The sequence below is a fragment of the Varroa destructor genome, unplaced genomic scaffold (assembly GCF_002443255.2).
Source record: "Varroa destructor unplaced genomic scaffold, Vdes_3.0 BEIS01000006.1, whole genome shotgun sequence".
NCBI classification, from domain to species: Eukaryota; Metazoa; Arthropoda; class Arachnida; order Mesostigmata; family Varroidae; genus Varroa; species Varroa destructor.
Window position 1 is genome coordinate 14,869,256 of NW_019211459.1, and position 21,089 is coordinate 14,890,344.

Sequence of the window (21,089 nt, forward strand, 5' to 3'; positions counted from 1 at the left end):
CAACAGTCTTGCTGCAGCGTGCTTCGCCCTTATATAAACCATTTCACATTATACATGTTATTACGGATATATTAGTAATATATTCTACAAGCCGATTCTAATTTCATTATAAAGACAGATATTGTACATAATATGTAAACATAGAATACGATTGCAGTGTAGACAGATTTGTAGTTGCAGAAAGTGAAAAAAATGTACGTTACTGATTTACGTTTTTTTATATTTTACGCGCCTGGCGGAATTTAGCAATAAAAACAACAGGATTACGGCGACGACTTCAGTTTAGTAAGCATGTCATCGATAGAAAAACGATCGGAATAAATCTATGTAAGAAGCATTTATAGATAACCGGTATGCTCATGTCTTTGGACTCACTGACGCAGATAGCTGGAAAGCAGTACATCATATTTTTTTGCACCACAGAGCAATCAAATACAGCTAATGTGAGGACAGGTAAATTGTTCGACTGCGCAAGCTAGTTATCCAGCTCATTGGGTCATTAGCTAATGCCAGGGGGCAATGTAAACGTCGACGCTCGCACCAACGCTGGCCCTGCCGTAGACCTCAGTGCGACGAAATCGAAATCTAAATCGCCCCCGATCGCAGGTAGACGCGAGTGTTGTGGCGCTGATTTCTGTACTTCGCCACTTGAATAGTGGTCACGCGGCGCGAAATGGCGGAAGAGCGGGAAACGCTTATTTAGAAATCAATTTAAACTTTGTGCTGTGGCATTAACGGGATGTTAGTTGGGAGATAAGTTAGGAGGTCGTCGTGCAAAGATTGATGACTGTGAGCAGTAACAAAATGTTAACAGGATTTTGTTGTTTTTCAGTTATTAACCATCTTCATAGTTCGGGAAAATATGGATTGAATGTATTGAAAAGCTAGCCTAAAAACAACAAACTTACCAGGTGCTTAACCTTAGAGGTGCGGGTCAACTCAAGCAATTATCGACCATTTTACTTGAGTAAGCTTAACTCAAAATAAACGAAAATGTACTGGTTTTCAACTGTTTTGCCAAATGTCAGGGCTTCTGCACACCGATAAATAAATAAATAAAGCCTTTAAATAATAGGGAAGCCAAACTCCAATTTCAAACGGTACCTTCAGCGAGATCGTTAAGCAAAGCTACACAGTTGACAGGGTAACATACGACTGACATCGGCCAACGGAAGTAGCTCGTCGTATCGTTAGACCTAGAAGGTATTTATTTACCCGCTGCTTCAATTTGTAGGAATTCAATTTCGATATCCTATGGATAATTGTCAGTCATTCAAATAGGAAATTCATCAAAAAGCATTGCTCACGGGCAAAAATTGCCTTATCGCAACGGCTACTTTAGCGTTTCTGTTGGCGTTATGCAGTCTTTAATCACTCGCAGCTCAGTTTCTGAAGAGCCGACACCGATATCCGCATACATACACCGTCCTATACATGAAACACACAAATGCGCAGTAACTTCCTAAAGGGTAAGAGCACGGGACGCTTCTACGTTTAATTGTTCCGTTCACTATAGCTATATATAGTATCGAAGAAAGACATTCGAATTCGCCCCCCACTCCCGTGTTTTACTTTGCATTTGACGATCGACATCTCAGATCACCGTCACTATATCCTGGAGCGTATCCTGGAATAAACACAGGCCAGTAGCTGCTGATACTATTAAACTGAGCAGTTATGAAGTGTTCATTGAAGTATATACACGCAGGCAAGCAAAGGCTATCGTAAACGTCCGTTTGCTATGAGTAAATACGTGCGAAATGGTGATTGTAGAATACCACGGTACTCTGTTGTGGTGTTACATGCTGCCGGCGTCGTCAGTGTCGACTGCAAAAGCGAGGACCGCGAGCGGTAAATGTTATGGCGGAAAATGATTTTATCTCCATTGCTATTGTTGGCTACGAAAGACCGCATGTCCAACCTTCACTGCGACATACCACAGCGTTTCTTCCGGGTCACAGACTACTTATGTTCGCGTACAGATGGCGCGTACAGACGAACGGAGAAAACCGGCCGGACACAGTTCGTTGGAACGGCTTCCATCAGATCGGACGACTGTCGTTGTGTCGCCATAGGAACAGCTATCGATTGCACCTGCTGGGTTCGTGCAGTAATATTTGTATAGACGTCTAAACTGGACCGGTACGAGCTGCTTAATAATGATTCAACTGGAGTATAGTCATTGTTCACGGGATGACTGAGTTAAGCACGAAACGGATCCGTGGCGAAAAAGCTCATTCGGACGCTTTAAATACTTAAGTATATACTTACTTAGGCTAATAGGTAGCTGGTCGAACGAAATGGTCGACACCGTCTCTGGAAATAAATCGACCCACTCTTCGAATAATAGAACTTCATAGTGTTCGATTGTATCTATTCTCATAGACGTTAAAAACGACGTCGGTGCATTAAGTTCAGTTGCTGCTAACCATCTTACAGCAGTGAATATCTTCAGACGCGGATCTTCGTGTTCATCTCAGCGTCACTCTACGTATATCACAACCGGCATCCTATGCGTTAGTCTGTCCGTGGTCGGTGTTTATCATCAGCTCTCGGTACGTACAGCGTACGCAGCGAAACAGAGACCGCAGAGGCCAATACATAAGCAGTCGCTATAGCTCGTATCTTAGCAGGTTAAGAAATCACGCTGATTCCGCAATATTGGCAAGAACGTTAACAGCAACAAAAGTAAAAAGCCAAAGCATCATGATATGAACCCGACATCGACATAACACCGTAACGTCATAACATCCGGGGTAGTCTGCGTCAGGGGGCACTGCCATGTTACAGCGCGAATCAGCTGAAGGAGGCAACCTTGGCCGTCAACGGCCGCTCGATATACCGTTGCTTCACTCGATAACAAACAACGTTCATCACGACCGTTCAGTCGGGAAGGCAAGCAGTCTACGTCGGTACGTCGCCGCCAGCCAAACTGCAGCGCTAAGCATAGCTACTACTAGATCGCGTTTGCTATTGAACGAGAACGGCGTTTCCCTATGGTTTCATGGCGACGTTCGGCTGCGTAATGGAAGCACCAACTGAAATGTCCCACTGGATTGATGATTTGATTATTTTTGCTCGCGTAGCTGGTCGCCATTGATTCCAACTTATATCTTAATCATCTGCTTGATAGCGTAATCGCCTTTGTAACTTGTGATCGCCTACGCATAACGATGATCCTAGTAGAAATTGAAAAGGTTTACTATTTTTTTTTCGCTGGTATTACGGTGACTATTATTAGCACCAAGGGTTTTACGAGAGCATGCGTTTATGACCCTGTCACTGCAATATGTATTCAAGTAAGTCACTGTTTGATAGATTCGTAAATTGATTTATTCAGTTTGTCAATGTTACGGCTGATAGTGTATGACGAAGAGCGAGGTTTGTCGGAGCTATTAGTAAGTAGAGGGCCAATTTTGTCGCCTACGATGACAATGATGTTTTGGGCTATAGCTCAGCGCTAGGATAACAACGGTCATACTACTCATAACTACCGTTTGTTATTGCAAGTAGGTCCTCGCCCGGTCTCACAGTGACGCCAATCATCTGACACGTTTCTAAATACCTGCTGTTCGAACACTGATCAGATAAATAACTTATAACATTGAAGTAGTAGCTAATATACCGTAAACCGATCATCGACATCAGTGCGTTTTCGTCCTGCTTTTTTTTCCTTTTGCAGTTACTATAGCCTTGATTAGAGAGAGAAGGAAAACCAGGACCATTCTCAACCACCAACCAATGAATAAGTTGAAAATAGACATGGTTCTAATTGACTATACGTGCTTTTATGCCTGTGTGTTATGCCTTGTTCTGCCTGTGCGGCTAGTAGCTTTCTGTATCGGATCGGCGCATCCGAATTTTGTTCCTTATTATAATGATGTGTGTGTAAATATAGAAATTGATATACAACGACGAGAACCTGAGTCGTCAATCGACTTACCCATACGCAGAGCGGATCGCTGGTGATATAACCCACTATTTCGATGATCCGCGATAAAGAAGGTCTTTCTGTGAAATCAGATGTCGTCTGGAGATCTTTTGGTTCTAGAAGATGTTTAGATCCGCCGAGAAAAACCCACGCCTCGGCCACGTACTCACTGATGTTTGGGCTTGATCGCCATTCTTCTTGGGCGGACATTTCGACACTGTAATAAAAGTAGAACAAAAATTGAAAGATAGCTAGGAGTTAGCTATTTTGCTATTACTTATTTCGGTTGACTACTCCTGAACTCACTACTCACTGTTGTTAGTCGTTTTATTGCACAGAGGTCAATATCTCAATCATTGTAAGGACTATACAGGAACGCTGCTTAAATAGATTTTTTTTCCTGTAGACTCCTGTTTACGAGCGGAACCGACGTAACGACCAGCTGTAACACATCGTAGCTTTTCCGCACTTTAGACAACATTCGAAGATCGCATACTCCTTAAACATAATAACTTATTCACATACTGTAATTATTAAGATATCTGTTCAGGTTTTAAAGTGAGCTGGTTTTAGAAGTAGTTGATGTTTACACAGATCTGAGGTTCGAAAGTCATCACATGAAGGACCAACGAAGAGTAAATTGGCATATGCCGCCAATCTATTACTCCTGCTAGTCTCGCAGTTTGAGTATATAGCTTAAACATTGCACACAGGTCACATATCTAACATCTTTGCATTCTTGACAATATAACTCTGTTGCCGGTTAAAATAGCGAACGACATTGGCCCCTTACGTAGTCCTGTTCGGCTTGCGAATGCATGTCAGAGTTCCGATAGAAGGTCAGATCTTCTTGGCCGATCGTGTTCATCGGATCACTCGTTCTATGGGAATTGTATGTGTCCAGTGTTGTTGTCTCATTTAGGTCATACGGCCGCGCTGTCTGTAACACGACGACATCATCTGCCGAAAGGCTTGTTGATCTACAAATGGCGATCTGTCGGTCTAGAACAGATATAGTTGGGACCTGTGTGTCTCCGTTTATGTTCCTCATTGTTCTCGAGTCATTCTATCTAAGTCTGCTTGCAAAATGGAGACTAGCCTGAAATTGGGAATAAACTTGTAAATGTAACGAATGGAGGCGTCGATGTGCCGAAGATAAACCTTGACAAGTAAAACGTGTTATTTGTAAAGGTCTATCACACGTAATACGTGTGGCCTGTGCAGTTGACGTACAAATTACAGTTGTTCAGACATTTTCTGAAAATCCGATTTAGAATTCATGGCCGTCGAGAAGATAAATTTTCACTAATGCAAACTTTTAAGTTTTCCTAGCGAGTCAGCTATCGTCCGCGTCATATAAGAACCGGGTGTTAGACAAAACGAGGAAAGGTCACTTATGTTAAAAGAAATGGAACGTAATTCGGTAACTGAAAATGCCGAAGCTCTGTTTCGAGTTCATTTCAACTTTAAGACGTTTGACAAATGTTAACAATTTAATAATAATGGCTAATTGTCAAGCTGGCTTTCACTACTCATTTAACACTTCTGGTTCAGTAAACAGAGAAGAGCTTGGTAAAAGCAGACTGCTGCTCGAATCAGTAACGCATGCGCTAGATGTTTGTACGGAGACAAAAACAAGTAAATATAAATTATATCGTGAGTTGCAATATCCTTCTGGAGCCGAACAACTTCACATATGATAGAAGAAAAGCTTCAACCTCGCTTACAGTAGCCTTTTTTTGGGAGGCTTATTTATGGTTTTTTCTTCATTGGGGTGAAGAATTTCGTACCAGTAGCAAATATTCCATAGAAAATTTCCGATTGTAATAAATCATCTTGACTTAATCGAATGCTCAATCTGTCCGCTCTGCCACGGGGAAGGCAACATCAAATCTAATGCAAAACAACTACTGCCTATTTGGTCTCCGCACACGTTAGTTGCTCCGTTTAAAAGCAAGTTTATTCAAAGATGTCCTCTGTATAGTTTATTTGTTTTTATTTATTACATTGTAGCTCTGGTACCAGTAATACTAGTTGCATTACGTACGTTGTAGGTGGCGTGGGAGACTCCACTGCCTTTGAGAACCACTCATATCCGTAAGGAAATGCCCGTCTTAAAAATAGATTTGTGATCTTTGAAGAACCGCTTTGGCCTTGCCCTCAAACGTCCGAAATTTCGGTGGCCAAGCGTTTCATGTGTCAGGCGAGATGTGTTTCCGAAATGAAACATCGAAGATCGTCACAACGGCCGACTGCTATACGTCGTTCACTGAGCTTGAATACAACCGAACGGTAAATGTCTTTCACGGTATGAATATAGGCGATCTAAATTTTGTTTTGCTTCATAGCTAAGCATGTTTTCGATATATTTTCACAGTTTCTAACTTCAGTTGTAATTCATACTATATTACATTTGAGCTATATATATATATATATATATATATATATATATATATATATATATTATATGTATTATTTCTGTAAATGATAAGTACAAACGTTTCTTGACAGACAGAGAAGACGTTACAATTTTCCCTGGGATTTCCTCATGGTGATTTTACTGACGGGCTATTGCTATTGCTCTTAGAAGTGATGGCAAAACAAAGAAGAGGCACTTTCGGGCTGCCGTTAGCTTCCGACCCGTCCGAGGACTGCGTCTTTGTGGCAATGGACGCGACTGAATACTTTTGATATTTAGAAATGCTTGTAGAGGGCCAGTACCGTAAAGTCTTGCAGAGTGTTATTCGGTGCAGAGTGGCTTCGACCAGAACGGGCGGAAAGCACAAGTCGAGAAGGAAATTTTGTTCACTTTTATTGCTTTATTAGCCTATCGAAAGTGATTGCTGTAGTAGGCGGGAAAGTGTGAAAATAAAATCGTACAAACGTTCATTTAGGCATCCAATTATATCGGCTGCAATGACAATATGCTGTGTTTCTATGAGTGTGCGGCGACGGTGGTAAACAGACGTATCGACTTCAAGCCAGTTGAACGCGCCAGTAAATACCGCGATTTTCTTGCTTCCGTCTATTAAACTCTTGCTGAGCGATAGCTAAAAACAATAACAAATTAATTGCCTTCAATGAAGAGGGCTTGGTTTGTAGAAGTGTCAACGTGGGAACATTTTGCTACTATGGAAAAAAAATTGTCGATCAGCAATATCCCGTAGCATATAACTTCACTAGAACTTACACCTGATACCATTTGTTTGCGATAACTTTTATCTCCAATGCAATATACCATTGGTGTAACTACGGTATTCATTGAAGACAACAGAATCAACGGAAATCATTAACTATAAGGAACTATAAAAAAAAAATTGAGTCAGTCCACCTCCATTTACCATCTAACTCCAACGGTCTTCGCAGTGTCATTTATTACGCGAATTTGCATAGCCCAACAAATCGTTCTTGACAAAACATCCATACAGAACCAGATTTAATCAAGGAAAAAAGTCAAAAGCTAAACATATTCAGTGTTTTCCTATTCATTTTCAATAGATTTCCTTTATCGCAGACTGACGTCTCGTACCCGAGCATCACTTTCATTCATCGTAATTGGTCGGGTCGGGACACAGATTTACCCATGATTAGCAAATCCACTCTAATCTAGTCTTAGACATATCCGAGTCTCCAACAGTAGCAGTATCAGTAACACCGAAAACTTCTATTTTCACGAATGACCCATTGTACAAACGTACTTAGATAATCTATACGTGTACACAATCGTAAGTTCCTCGTTCGCCTTTGCCTTAGCTATTGCTGCGCGTCCGTACCTGTCGTTGATCTGGACCAGCTGAAAATTTCACACAGCATTGCCATTTGCTCATGTAGCAAACACAGAGCTCATACAGAGACTGCAATCTGTTAGCACTATCCGGGCCACTGCTAGAATCAGCCAGCGCTCTACGGTTAAGAGGGGTCTTTGCGTGTAAGTATTTATTTTTCCAAGTATAGCAAAAGTTGAACCAGTATAACGACGCCATTATTGAGGTGTGAAGATGAATACTATGATAAAGCTGATGAAACGGGTGGATGTTCCGCCCGTACGTAATGGTCATACATCAGGAAACTTTTGCAATGCTGAAAGGCCTCCCGAAGTTGCTGTCACTTATGCTCGGGGTTCGGTAGTGTGGGTCAGAGCTGTGACTAACGCTCGATATCTGTGTGGTCTAAACCCCCCGAGCTCACTAACTGTAGGCTCCTGCGGCCTTTCCTCTTGTCAGAGTTGAAGCAATATGAGAAATGAAAAGGTTCGGAGGCTAGCGACGTGATCCAGCAAAAAGCGAAAAAAGATCGGAGATCTATGCCTGCCAGAGGCACGCGAGCATCGGATACGGCTGAAAGAACTTCGTAAGAGACCAGTCGAACTTGAACGTCTAAAACATGTGCAGCGTTGAAGCCTCAATACCTTTTTTGATCCGAAGACTAGGTCGCTGGCTTGCGAGCGCTTCAGGAAATACAACTAACGAGAAAGTCCGTGGCGGTTGTTACGGCGATAAGACACTACAACAGCAGCAGCGTCAGGCATTAACTATCGTTTCGGCACTACAGAAGTGCAAACCAACATATGCTACTAGAATACAATGGCTTACCGCGCGGTGGTGAGTATCTGTGACCGAATTTACCGCTACTTTATACATGCATACACATATATGAGTCCTTGGTGAATATGAGTTTTGCGGGGAGATATGTCATCGTCAACTGGCAAATTAAAAACTGTAATATAATGAAAAATTCTAAATATATGGCTGCTAATAACGCTAAATAGAAATGAAGTATTCTATGAGGAAAATCGTTAATGAGGTTTGAAGCGGGCGTCTAGCTGTTATTTTCAATGGCGTCCGATTGTTTGGTGACGCCAAGATTTCTGCACTTTTGACCAGTATCAGAACCAGAAGAGTGAAGTCGATATGAGACTGAAATCCAATTAGCAAATTTGCAAGACAGAGGAAACTAAGGAGACGAAAGCATCTATGGAACGACGTTTTTACAAACAACTTAGGGGAAACTACAGGGAGCTTAGCGTGGCGGTTCGGCCTCGTAAAGGAAGCTTGGTAAAACTATACGAGAATCTAGCGCTCAGCTACTTGTTGTGATGAACATCTGGACAAATCTGAGGAAAAAAAAGAAAATAGTCGGAAAGACAATGAAGACCGTGGTACTGAAATCAAGACTATGCGCACCATTCGTATAGCATACGCAAGGCAGGTCAGCTGAAAACTAGGTTAGAATTTTCATTTGGATATAAGTGTGTGTGATTTGTGCATTAGAAACTGGGCCATGCCAGGGTAGCTACGTTGTGTGGGTATGCTGGTTAGTGGAAAAATAAGGTTGATAAAGGTTGAGTACTGCCTCTGTGTGTGGTATGAAAAGACGAGCCTATTCATAAAACTGTTTTGGTTGTATGTTCTGGGATGACGCCTAACACATGGAAATAATATCCAATCTATGCAAAACAATATAATACTTCTAGAGGCAGACATTTCCGAGAATAATTCATATCACAGCAGGCGCTTATATCGTTTTTAGCAGAGATACCTAACCTGTTAATGGGTACAGGTCGGCGGCTTGAAGCTCTTTAGCCACACAGGTCGGGAAATCGGTTTTTGGACTTAGTTTGGGTTTAATCATGAAGCAATTCGTGTCCGATAATGCTTCATAGGTTCACACCTCAACATTCGAATAGAGTAAAAGCATCCTTTGTCAGTTCAACTTCCGCTTTCTGTGTAGCATTACTATGACCAAAAAGGTTTATAGTTGTGAGCTGAGTAACTTTCTGGGTCGACACGTGTTTTTCAGTTTGATTGCTTATAGCAAGCTGCTAGCTGGGTGTAACTTCACGCGTTACCCAGCACCTCACGATGCTATTCATTTTGCTCTGGCAGATAGGATCGTACATCTAAGTTCTACAGTTTGTCTAGGCATATATAGTAGAAGGTTCATTACAGGACAAGCTGGTAAATCATGATAAATCAGCTTGACGAACCACGAATTTGTCTTGCAATATAATGCTTAACCAAAAAATATTCAAATTATCTAACATGATCTGACGAGAAATCTTACTTAAGGGCAGGCAATACTGTTCAACTTTAATTCACATTATTAGAATATGTCTAGCACATAAATTATAACTGGTTTTCTCCTCTTACTGTACGTCAACGCTTAGGCTTTGATTTTCCGAAGGACCGCAGTTCCAAGTGTATAGGCCTTGATCAACTTCTTATATAACCTATAACTTATAAGCTTCATCCAGCAAAAGAATCGTATTTCAGTTTGGCCTACAAATTTAGCCGAAATGTAGTAAGTAACTAGTACGCGTCAAATTATACATTTTGATTTCCACCGAGCAGTTAAAAACAGGCACCGACAGAAAAACAGCGCAGACGCTTATAAGAAAACTTCTGAGAATAAGCTAGCAACACCGCTATACGTAACTAGAACAGTAAGAAGTTTTATAGTATTGCATCAACTAATGGATGGCCCTGCTAGAAGAAGAAGAAGACTTGCATCCGTGGATATCTCAAACACCAGAAAAATCTGTTAAAGTCTGAAGTCACTGTACTTTGGATTCTCTTCTTGGCTTGTCCTCGTTCGTCGTTTCGGTAACGTGAAACTAAGGGCACTGGGTCTCTGAAAAAAAACCTCGATCTTTCTGCCGTCTAGCTTCTCCATTCTCTCCAACAAGATAAAGATGTGTTCAACATGATACAATACGTTTCGCATTTAAGCAGCGGACATCTTGTACCAAATAGCTTGACGCGACACTGACGCTAGTATGTTTGTACATGCATGACATACATTGCATTCGTTAAGACGAACATATCGGGCATATCCATGACGCGATTGAGCCCTTTAGATTATAGTCAATGCAAAGATATCAACGAGTGGCTCGTGACCCTAGAACGAAGTGTGACACTTTACTCGCTCGAAGGGAAGGCATAATGTGGATATCTTAGCAAAATGGTAATGGCTAAAGCAATAATGAGTACAAAAAAACATTGTAGACAAATTTCTCACGTAACAAAACAAGGGGGTCTGCTCATCGGTCAAACTTGTCGGCCGGTCGCCGTTCGTGTTTCTCAGAATGGTTAGAGTTAGAAGATGATTTCAGAAAGTCAGAATGATTAGCTCAAAAGCAGTCTACGCCAGCGTCTCCGTGTAGATGCCGCATGACGATTTTAAGGATCATCATTGTCTTGACAAAGGTGCAGCGCTAAGTACTGGCCGACGCCGATTTAAATACAGACAACCGAGTTGCAGTTGACTGGGCCAGCCAGGCCCGAAATGGATAAATAGACAATGCTGAACTAGGGGAATGACATTTTCTCTAAACAATGGAAGAAATTCCTCCAGATAACCGCTCGAAGCAAGCAGGCCACTTCATGACTACGCTGGTTCAAACCTAAGCCAGAGCTGAAGTAGCGGAATGATGAGCCACCAGAATGTTTAACTACTTCAATAGTGGCAGAAAGCGCACGAGTTAGTTATCCTGAGTTGTGTCGAGATGAAGTCGGTAGCAAACTTGGTGTTATCACTATGAACGGACTTTTAAGGGCTGCATGTAAATAACTATGGCGTACCGAATGTTTTGGCTGTATTGCGAACTAACATCAATGAAAGAAGAACCTTGATTAGATAAATGTCGCATGGCGATGAAGCGCTGATTATAACAAATATGTCAGTTGTTCTTGTTGGTCGGGCATCCAGCTGATAAGATTACTTTTCACGTATTCGAATAAGCTAGGGCTTTGATCTCGACAGGTGCTTAAAGGTCAACTAGAGTCTGCTCCAGTGATTAAATTTTTTCTGAATATCTCAATTTTTAAGTCATCTATGGTCTGCTAGTACGTCACGCTTGAATTCAGTAGAATAATTGTTTCCAATTCGCATCCGGACCTGAATTAGCGCCACATCAATTGGGTCTCTGATCTGAAAGAAGAAAGGATACGTCAAATACAACTTTCGTCAAGCACTGTTCCACGCTTCTGACTCTCAGCACGAAACGAGGTGGGTCTATATTTTGGTTCCCTCTGTTAAATAGATAAGCGCCTTAGCGCATAGCATTTCACACATACGAGACGATAGCACGTATTTGGTTGCCCTAGCGAATGCTGATATAGCCCTAAGGCTCGATAGATAAAAGGCATTTTTCTTTACCCGTGTCCTAACGCATTCAGGTTTAACACATCGGAATGCGTTTTCTCAATGATTTTAGGTTCATTAGAAACAGAGAACTTTTCTCACTCATTTTCAATATCTTCACTAGCTACTTTGCATAGGCGTACTTAGCACAAAAACAACTGACAGTTTCAGCTACTTTAACTGCTTTTTTACTAGTTATTTTAAAAGGTATATATATATATACATACATAGAAAAAAATCTCTAACTGTTATTAAAAACAGATATAACTTAACCACCTTAAACACTACGTGTCTAACTCAAACACTATTCACGTTCATGCTGCATCTAACTTCAAAAGGTTTAATTTTTTTTCAACAATTTAAAAAATCCTCCTTTGAATAAAATTATGGAATAAAAAATAAGGAGTAAGAGATAAAAAAGATTGTTAATATTACCAAATTCGACTGAGAGTATACGCACGCTTAAAGTTAATGGCAACAACAACATATTGGGTTTACTTGATTTTCACATCAGGTAAATGATTTGTTGGCAACCAACTTCACTCTTAGTAAGAACAAAAAACACAAATTATGGTAGCCTTTGACCGCGGCCTGTGCTATGTCCAAGATACAACTATTTTCTATCGATCCCCTTCCATCCTTGACTGCTAATCACGCGCTAACATTAAGAAAAACGTGAGGTCCAACTGGTTTCCAGGGGAGGCACCGAAAAATTGGTCAAGTGTGCAATAGCTTTTGCACAGCGACAAAACAAGAACGATCGCCCGTTTAGTTTGCCTACTATGTGCTGGACATTGATAATTTTGGTATTAACATGCATCTGCGATGTTTTTAGCGTTATCACACTGCCGTCCTTCACTATGAACACAATGGCCCATTCTAACAATGCACTGGTCTACAACCACTATAGAGTTGTAGTTATGGCTAGAAAGACGTGAAAGACGACGCTTACAAAGAAGAAAGACTTAACGAACGGCAGCATACCTCAACAACGTTCAGTCATTCCTTTTGGTTGTCCTAGCGGGGGGAGGGGGTCTGCCCCTGTCGTCCTTTCCGTCTTTCACTACGACTAGCTATATTATTGATTGACACAAGCACGCGTAAATAGTATATCGATCGAGTCGAAAAAAACAAGTCAGACTAATCTACCTTATGCTTGTAGCTCATTCTGTTCGCGTGCGTAATATGCGTCCAGGTTGAAGGAAAACAACTGATGCCAACCACCAGCTATTAATCCGGTTATATGAACAATTCGTGAAGCTCCCGACGAACAGCCAAAAAAAAGCAGAAAGACAAAGGCTGGATCCGGATACGAGTCCGTCCCATGACAGCTGCAACGAAGGTGGTACGGCGAAAAGCCATTAATTGGCATTCACAGTTGTCGTTGTAGTACAAATAGTACAGGACAAGCACGAACATTCGCACACTGGATTGTGCCATCGAGTGGTTTGCGCTGCGTTAGCGCTGTACGAAGGGCTGGTTTATCTGTAGGCAAGGCTCGCAACCTTCGACGTCGACAAGTAGAGGAGGTATAGTTGACGTACAATAGTTAAGCGTCGTCCGACTGCTGCCTGCGGAAAGCTGAAAAAATTGTCAAGACAGTATCAGTATCGGCTTCCATAGAATAGTTCGGCCCTTGCAGAACACAGGAACGCCTTTTCTAAAAGTATAAACCTGCTGCAAAGCCATGGGCAGCCGCCATTGTCACGTGCATTAAGCTCCAATAGGAAAGCCCATGCAATCCGTATGCAGCTCCAACACAGCTACATCGTTTTGCCGCTGCCATCGATTCTATTGACGGAAGCAACTATGGACAAATGAACTGCCAAGAAAGAAGCTAGCGAAGCAGCTAAAGGAGTCGGATTGTTGATAGGGGGACGGCATATAGCTATAGACTATTAGGAAGGACGTTTGTTTTGGCGGCAGCGCCGTTGCGGCAGCCGCTGACATCGAGAGCCATCTCCGTTTATTCCGGAAGTACGGATAGGTAACTGCATGTATGCCGTTGTGATGGCAGCTTTCGTAACAGTTTAGCATCGAAACCATGTCGGCGTGCGTACGGTCGTGCGCGTGAGATCGTGTAATGATAGTCACCGCTTAATGCCGTCATCGGGGGCCAACCGGACCACGCTTCGACCCTCAAAGTTGTTATCAATCAATTAGTCGAACTGAGTGTGAACAGAAAGAGCTAAACACTAATGGAAAAGGTCGGCAGAAGAACGGATCGAGCGTCACACACCAACGCGTCGTGTCCGACCTTCATCGTGTCGCATTAGCTATGCTGAACGACGCCAAGAATACAGGAGACGACCGCTCTGCATTTATGATAATGCGCCCCGTGTAGTAAATGCTGTACGTGCGATGTATACGAAAAAAAAAAACCGATGGCTGGAAGGCGTAGAACTTAGCTATTATGCAATACGGAAATAACAACGAAAAGTATAGTTTAATAAGGCCAATAAGAACTGTATGTTATTGTATGTACGTGTTCAGACAAAAGTATACTTGAGAGCTGCCTATCGTTTTTGATAAATATACGATATGTGGGCTCGCTAAAGACAATGAAACTCCAAATACTTGTTGGAATTATTTAGAGCAGCAAGCATCGGAGAGCGATCCTAAGGATATTTTGTGCGGTTTAGAATAATCTGAGGCACGCTTGAAATAAATAGCTTCTAGGGTATTTACCAGTATCCCACTATTGCTAGAATCGAAAATATTTTAATCACAAATCAATGTGTCTCGAGACTCAAAGATATTTCAGACATGTATGGCCTAGTTTTAAAGGTCAAAGGCAGCTGTACAGGTTTTTCTGCTCGTATTGATATGATACTGCTATTGAAATGCTTTCTCAGAAACTCAGTGCAGAAGTGTTATCAGCACCTCAATCATCAGAAGTATTACATCCAGGGAACAATCAGTATCAATGATGATTGTCTATACATCTTTTTCAAACAAAAACAGTGTCGAATTATGCACATAAAAATGTAATTAATAATAGATAACAGTACATTGCCATTTTTCTTAAAAATATAAATGCAAACGCTCGTCGACGGTTATAGGTGTGGCGACCATCGACCTATCACATGCATTTGGTGCCTCCTAGACGCTGACAGCGGCTGCGTTTGCCGCCCCTGTCCTTGTTGGTGCCATATTGTGCATATTCGTTTTCATGATATTGTATTTACTCCAAGGGGCATCGCACTGCTCCGACAGCGGCCTTTCACTAGTGCTAAGTGTGTAAAGGCGTCCATTGAGCGACAAGAGGTTCTGCTTGAAGTGCCCCTGCCGTTCAGCAGCGACCAACTACGTAAATACCGATCACTGTTAGCCGTTATGCCGAGAGGCAAAACGCGAAACTTGTACCACGCTAAAGACCGGGCAGACACCAGCCTCTTGGCCCTCGGTATAACTACACAACGGTGGAAAAAAAGGCATATGGTTCGACTACTTCTGCCACAGCTGAAAGCGTTAACTTGGCGTGCCGCATCGCTATATCCCTCCTTCAAGATACCCTTCTATCTGAGTCAGACCAGGGGTGACTAGGCCTGCTGTCTACACGTCGGCGGTAACTGGCAATAAAAGTGACGCGGGAGCAGAAGTGATAGTGAAAAACCGCTAGTACCAACACAGCTGCTGAAGATTTTGTTGTTATCGACCAGGGGGCAGCTTCAAGACCCAGCGAAGATAGTCAGCGAGCCACTGCCCATTACCATCATCTGCAAAATCTTCGTTAAATCTGGCTCCAGCCGATCTGCCAGTCATGAGCGGGCCCCGCGGCTGATGACGCTATCCAGGTAGCGGGTTTATTCGCGCCGCTGCCGGCTTCCCTGACGAAAAGGCGGAAATCCCGATGATGTAACAGGCAGCCACAGGCTCCTCGAGCAACGGCAGGAGCAGAAAACAGTCAGCTTCGCAGCAGTCATCGTCAACAGACGATCGAAGCTGCGAAGTGAGTTCGATCACCGTAGCGAAAACTAACTGCAACAGCGACTAGAACCCCGCTCGAATACCTATTCCAGCAGCTGGCACTTCGGCAGTAGCAGCGCGGTTCGTCAGGGGCCTCCGCACTATTACGCCGACGATTGCCGAGGAAGCTTTGGGGACAGCAAGCAAGCCTATCCTCTTGGCCAATCATTTGGCTTGTTACGTTGGCTTGATGATGCGGCTGTCTATGATTACTTGAATTTGTATTATAGTCGTATTACCGCTATGACTGACCCCACAAGCGGCGGGCAATGTAATACTTTGGTGCTTGGTCACTGACGCAACTACCGCAGGGGCAATAATATGATGAAATAACGAAATCGTTTTAGTGAACAATAAAAGATGAAGTGTTAGTTCTGCTTGTGGGAGAGAAGCATGCCGATTATAATAGCAGCAGTGCTAGTAATAGCAATGTAATAGTGGCATTAGAAGTATAATGGTGATAGGTGTACAGTAAGATGTCTATATTAGTACTGCACAGATTTACTGCTGCTTCCTATCTATAAGAGCATCTCTTCCAGCTTCGTTGCCTTTTAGACTGGGTGATCCTATTTTTTTAAGTTTGCTACTTCTTATTCACTTTCGATAATATCAGCCTCTTTATTTTGTTTTTGTTTTTGTTCGAATGAATGATGACTGAATTATCGACATTGATATAAATATGTCGCTGAACTTAATACATTTATTTTGTAATCTGTATCCCGCTTGCAGTTGTACGAGTCTTACGAATCATCCGTCTTATTCGTTGTTGAAACAATCCAACAATGGTTTACAAGAGGAAACATCTGACTCCTCAAAACCGTCAGCTTCTTGTTAGAATCCAAATAAGGACGTTATGAAAATTGACATTTAGCGAATATCTGGAAGTGCGCTCTCAGTCCTAATACCAATGCTGGCCTCTTCTGAAATTTAAGTTGGGGGCCTTGAGTGTTTGTCTGAGACGCTATCTTGTTGGCGTAAACTATGATGTAAGAACATCTATAAAATATTTAAGTTGTATTCAGCTCTTAACGAAATTGTGGGCAGATATAGAAAACAAAAATGAGGCAAGGATCTACGTAAAATTATCATATATTTGATAATGCTATTTGACTCGTTTTTCTTGTGCAACATTGCCTCAGCTGCGAAAGTCTTTTTTTTGCGTTACCCGTCTTACCATAAAAATACCGCGGGAGAAGGTAATTTTCATCGTTACTACGAAGCTCAATAGAATGAGCTCAGACTGGCCAACCCATCGTTTTGAGTTACAGGTTTTAATCGCTTCACAACGATTGCTCTCGTTGTGACTTCACTGAGCGTCGACGCCTGGAAAGCTGAGGTGGATCTGAACATGAAGGTTTTTCCAATGCTGTTGATGAGTATTTCCGCTGAACCACCTGTCGACGTGAGGTTCTAGCTGAAGCCAACGAAAAACTTCCGTCCATATCTCACACTTTTTCCTTTGTAGCAAAATCTCAATATGGGCTGAACAATAGGTCGTCGGCGCACGATTTTTCAAAAAACGTCGATTTATGTCAGGCTAGAGAAATATATCTCTGTAACTTTAGTTCGAGTGGCCGATCGACTATGTGGGAAGTTCTTAAAGTGTGTGCATCCCGCTTGTAACGAATAACGATGGCTTTTGAATAAACTAACATTGTCGTAATATTGTGCTGTAATCACCACGGGACAGTTTCTGTGTCAGACGTAAGTGATTTCGACCTCTGAGGGCAAAATATTCGTATGGTTTGTACAAACGTCACTTTCGATTGTCAGATTGTTGAAAAAAGCCTTTAACGTTTGACTATTTAGGAGGTAAAATAGCTTCAGAGGTACACCGAGGCGTTGTGTGGCGCGTGGATCCTTTGAGCGGATTTCGACATTATATTAATACATACATGCTTATCTTATCGATCAAATGTGTTTGCCGATTGCGTTTCATGGCACAGGCTCTTGGCCTTAGTGAAAAAAACGCATTAGACGACAGTCTATCTAAAGTCGAACTGATGTCCCATTGCGCGCACTATTGGCGTTTCACGAAATCATTTATATCATATCAAATAATGTATCATACATAGAACAAAGAACAATGTATTGGTCATACCATTCTAGGCCACGGAAGATTCTCATCTTCGATGATACGGATAAGGACCAGTCAGATCGGATAAGCAACACGCCGTAATAACTATATGAACATTGTTTAAATATTGCATACTGAACGTCCCGTTTTCCCTAATACGAGGCACTGAGCCTAACGTATCTTAAAGACCACATTTCTATCTTTGCATATATCACCATATAAAATGTAGATAAATGTTCTACGCCCTTCGAAGGTACTGTTATCGAACAATACCGTGTCACTCTCAAACTTTCCAATAGCTGCTCGTTAAATTGATCTCCTCGTCTCACATCATTCGAGAACAAAAATCAGTTTGCTTTTACACAATAATTAAACTGTAGTTGTATGTACTACGACTATTATTTTTCCTTTCTTTTTTTTTTGTTATGGCCCCTTAACATTACTCTGTACGTGTGCACTATCAATGTAGTTCGCATAGAAAGCGTGTTGAAGGGGCACTTGGCCATTAAGCTACGACGGTGGGAACACCTCTCCATTCCCCACCTAAGTCTAACGTACGAAAATGGAATTAAAATTTTATCGAAGTTCTCAAGTGAACCGGTCCCTTTATTTCTTCTCGTTATCTGCCACCATTACGACTACCGGGAGCTAGCGTAACGCACTGTAGAGAAAACGGTCCTTACCGTAACTTCCCAAAAGGGATACCCGTCAAACCATTCGATGTGTTCTTGCGCCTCTTGACAGGCGCTGCCTTTGCATTCGGTTCATTACTCCTGTGACGGGAACCTTGCCATCTACTTTTATCAATATGTTTTTGTGTTTATGGCCGTCGCTGCGTGTTTTTAAACGAACTTAAGTTTTTGTTCTTGTAAAAAGCTTTCGACGCCGGCTAATCGTAATTACTCTCCAGTGCAAGGCAGACAAGACTGTTGAAGTCGGCATACAGAGGAAAATGCATTAGTGCGCTTAGTTTTATGAAGGCACTGGCGTTTCATAACAAAAAGAATTTATGCCGAGAGATGGGTGATTGTCTCGCTGCACAAACAGTTGTCCTGGCACCTGTTTCCGTATTAAATAGCTTCATTGTAACAGCTGTATGGGAAATAGATTGATGACAGTAGCGATGTAGAATGTCACTATTACTTTTGCATAGAATAGTTGTTCAAATTTAGCGGACTTTAATAAGGGAACGGCCGATGGTGATATCGTACACGATCTCCCGAAACCTTCTTGCAATATGTAGTAGCATCAATAACTGTAGAATTTTCTTTATCATACATAATTCTTCCAAATAATTTTCTTTTCTCTTTTTTATGTCCGCAATTCCATATGCTCCTGCCATATCGTTGTTAGGTTGTTAAGGTTGAGGCTAGCTCAATGGTCAGAAAATCACGCTAGGCTTTAACCGTAAGAAAAGGCTGTGTGGCTGTGTATTCGTTCTGCGCTTCTACATTCGTTTACGGGCAGCTATGCGTATTTCTATACTACATTAGTAGACCTTTGCATGTCATATCATAGAATTAATTGATCCGGTCACCTTTTTTTTTTTGCATAATATTTTCCTAAATTGTGAGAATTCAGTTAGTTCACACAGGTCCCTCTAGACAACCGAAATTTTAACAATGTAAAAGTTACAGAAATTGTTGGTTTATGTAGATTGAAATGTAGCTTCTATACTAGGACATCGAATACTGCTGTCAGGCGTTTTTGTATAGGCTAAATTTTTTCAAACCTGAGGTTTGCATCACAGAGGTCTGTTCTTCGTATGTGAAAAATTATAAAAATTTCGAAAACAGTTTTTAAGATGTTCAATATATAGATACACATATACCAGACTGTACAACCTTGACCCATTTGATATAATAGTAATTTTGAAGCTTTTGAGTGACATCGGCATTTTTTGAAACCGCTTCAGGTGTAACCTTTGTCCCAGAATAGGTACTGGCATATGAACGTCAAAACAGGTGCCTTTCACCGTTCATAACCGTAACTAAATGATCCTGACAATTTTTCCAAACAAACTCGCCGCCAATTTACTTTGCATGGTATATATTTTCTAATAGAAATAGCTGGGCACCTGCAACGTTGCTTCCCCTACCCCATTCCCCACGTGCGGGAAGTCACTCTACCCAACAAGAAATATAAATCGACTGCCAACAAACACTACCTAAAACAGTCACGAAGGTAGTCGGCAGCCGGGACAAGGATTTTACGCCATCGATTCGATTGTAATAGACATGGCGCAGCAGCATCTTCAACGGACATGAAGTTTGCGATACTATAGGTCCTGCCATTCATCCGCCGAGAAGACCCGTCTTTCCTACAGCGGAGCTGCTTTTTGCCGACGAGACAGTCACAACAAACATGTTGAACTAAGAGGGAGTACGCAAGTGACGCTGTTGAAATCAGCTGCAATTAATGACTAGGCTCACACCGCTGTCGTCGCTGCCATGTGACGCTCCAATCGTCTTCGATACTGACTAGCAATGGCGAACGAATTTATTTTAGGGGCAACAACGGTTTCATCGTCAATACAGGGTTGTCATGATACTCGCTCGCTATAAGAATCAAACAATAAATAGTAAATAAGCAGAAGTGCAACAGATGCAAGGTACACAGCAGCATTAACTGCCGTAGTCGGAGCTTTCTATAGAAATAAAATGGCAGTCACTTCCGTTGGTCGATCGATTAGTCAGTTTTGGTCCAGCTTGCCTGTTCCTAGCTAGTATCCTGTCAGATCGCTCTCACTGTAGACGTAGCCAGATCAATTATATTAATGTAGAAAGTATCATACGTCTAGCCAATGGACTCATATGTCTCGTCTAAATAACGTCTACGTTACACGCAACAAGAAACGTCGGTTTCCCGATTACCATGCCGCTCTGCTTCGCCAGATTCGTTCATCTGCAACTATGCATAAGGTTATCCAAAATGTTTACAACGAAGCAAACAATAGTGTTGTTCGACCTG

At 41.9% G+C, this 21,089-nt stretch overlaps 1 protein-coding gene and 3 long non-coding RNA genes across 5 annotated transcripts in view; 2 read left to right on the forward strand and 2 right to left on the reverse strand.

Moving 5' to 3' along the window:
- The window catches only part of LOC111253455 (E3 ubiquitin-protein ligase AMFR-like), a 115,029-nt gene that overhangs the window by 88,629 nt on the left and 5,311 nt on the right, over window positions 1–21,089 (reverse strand). The window contains exon 2 of the mRNA XM_022812834.2: window positions 3,944–4,148. Within this exon, the coding sequence (XP_022668569.1) occupies window positions 3,944–4,148 (205 nt within the window). The remainder of the gene's footprint in view (window positions 1–3,943; window positions 4,149–21,089) is intronic.
- Window positions 1,452–2,353, reverse strand: LOC147754898 (uncharacterized). The gene is made up of 2 exons (XR_015316203.1): window positions 2,272–2,353; window positions 1,452–2,097 (listed from the first exon to the last, which is right to left on the reverse strand). It is a non-coding gene; the product is annotated as an uncharacterized LOC147754898 (long non-coding RNA).
- Window positions 2,904–4,190, forward strand: LOC147754899 (uncharacterized). Its single transcript, XR_015316202.1, has 2 exons — window positions 2,904–3,299; window positions 3,683–4,190. It is a non-coding gene; the product is annotated as an uncharacterized LOC147754899 (long non-coding RNA).
- Window positions 11,799–21,089, forward strand: part of LOC111253457 (uncharacterized) — a 29,678-nt gene continuing 20,387 nt past the window's right edge. Inside the window, exon 1 of one of the 2 annotated variants that reach the window (XR_015316199.1) lies at window positions 11,799–11,938. This is a non-coding gene — a long non-coding RNA (uncharacterized LOC111253457). The remainder of the gene's footprint in view (window positions 11,939–21,089) is intronic. The other variant, XR_015316200.1, reaches the window with a different exon arrangement.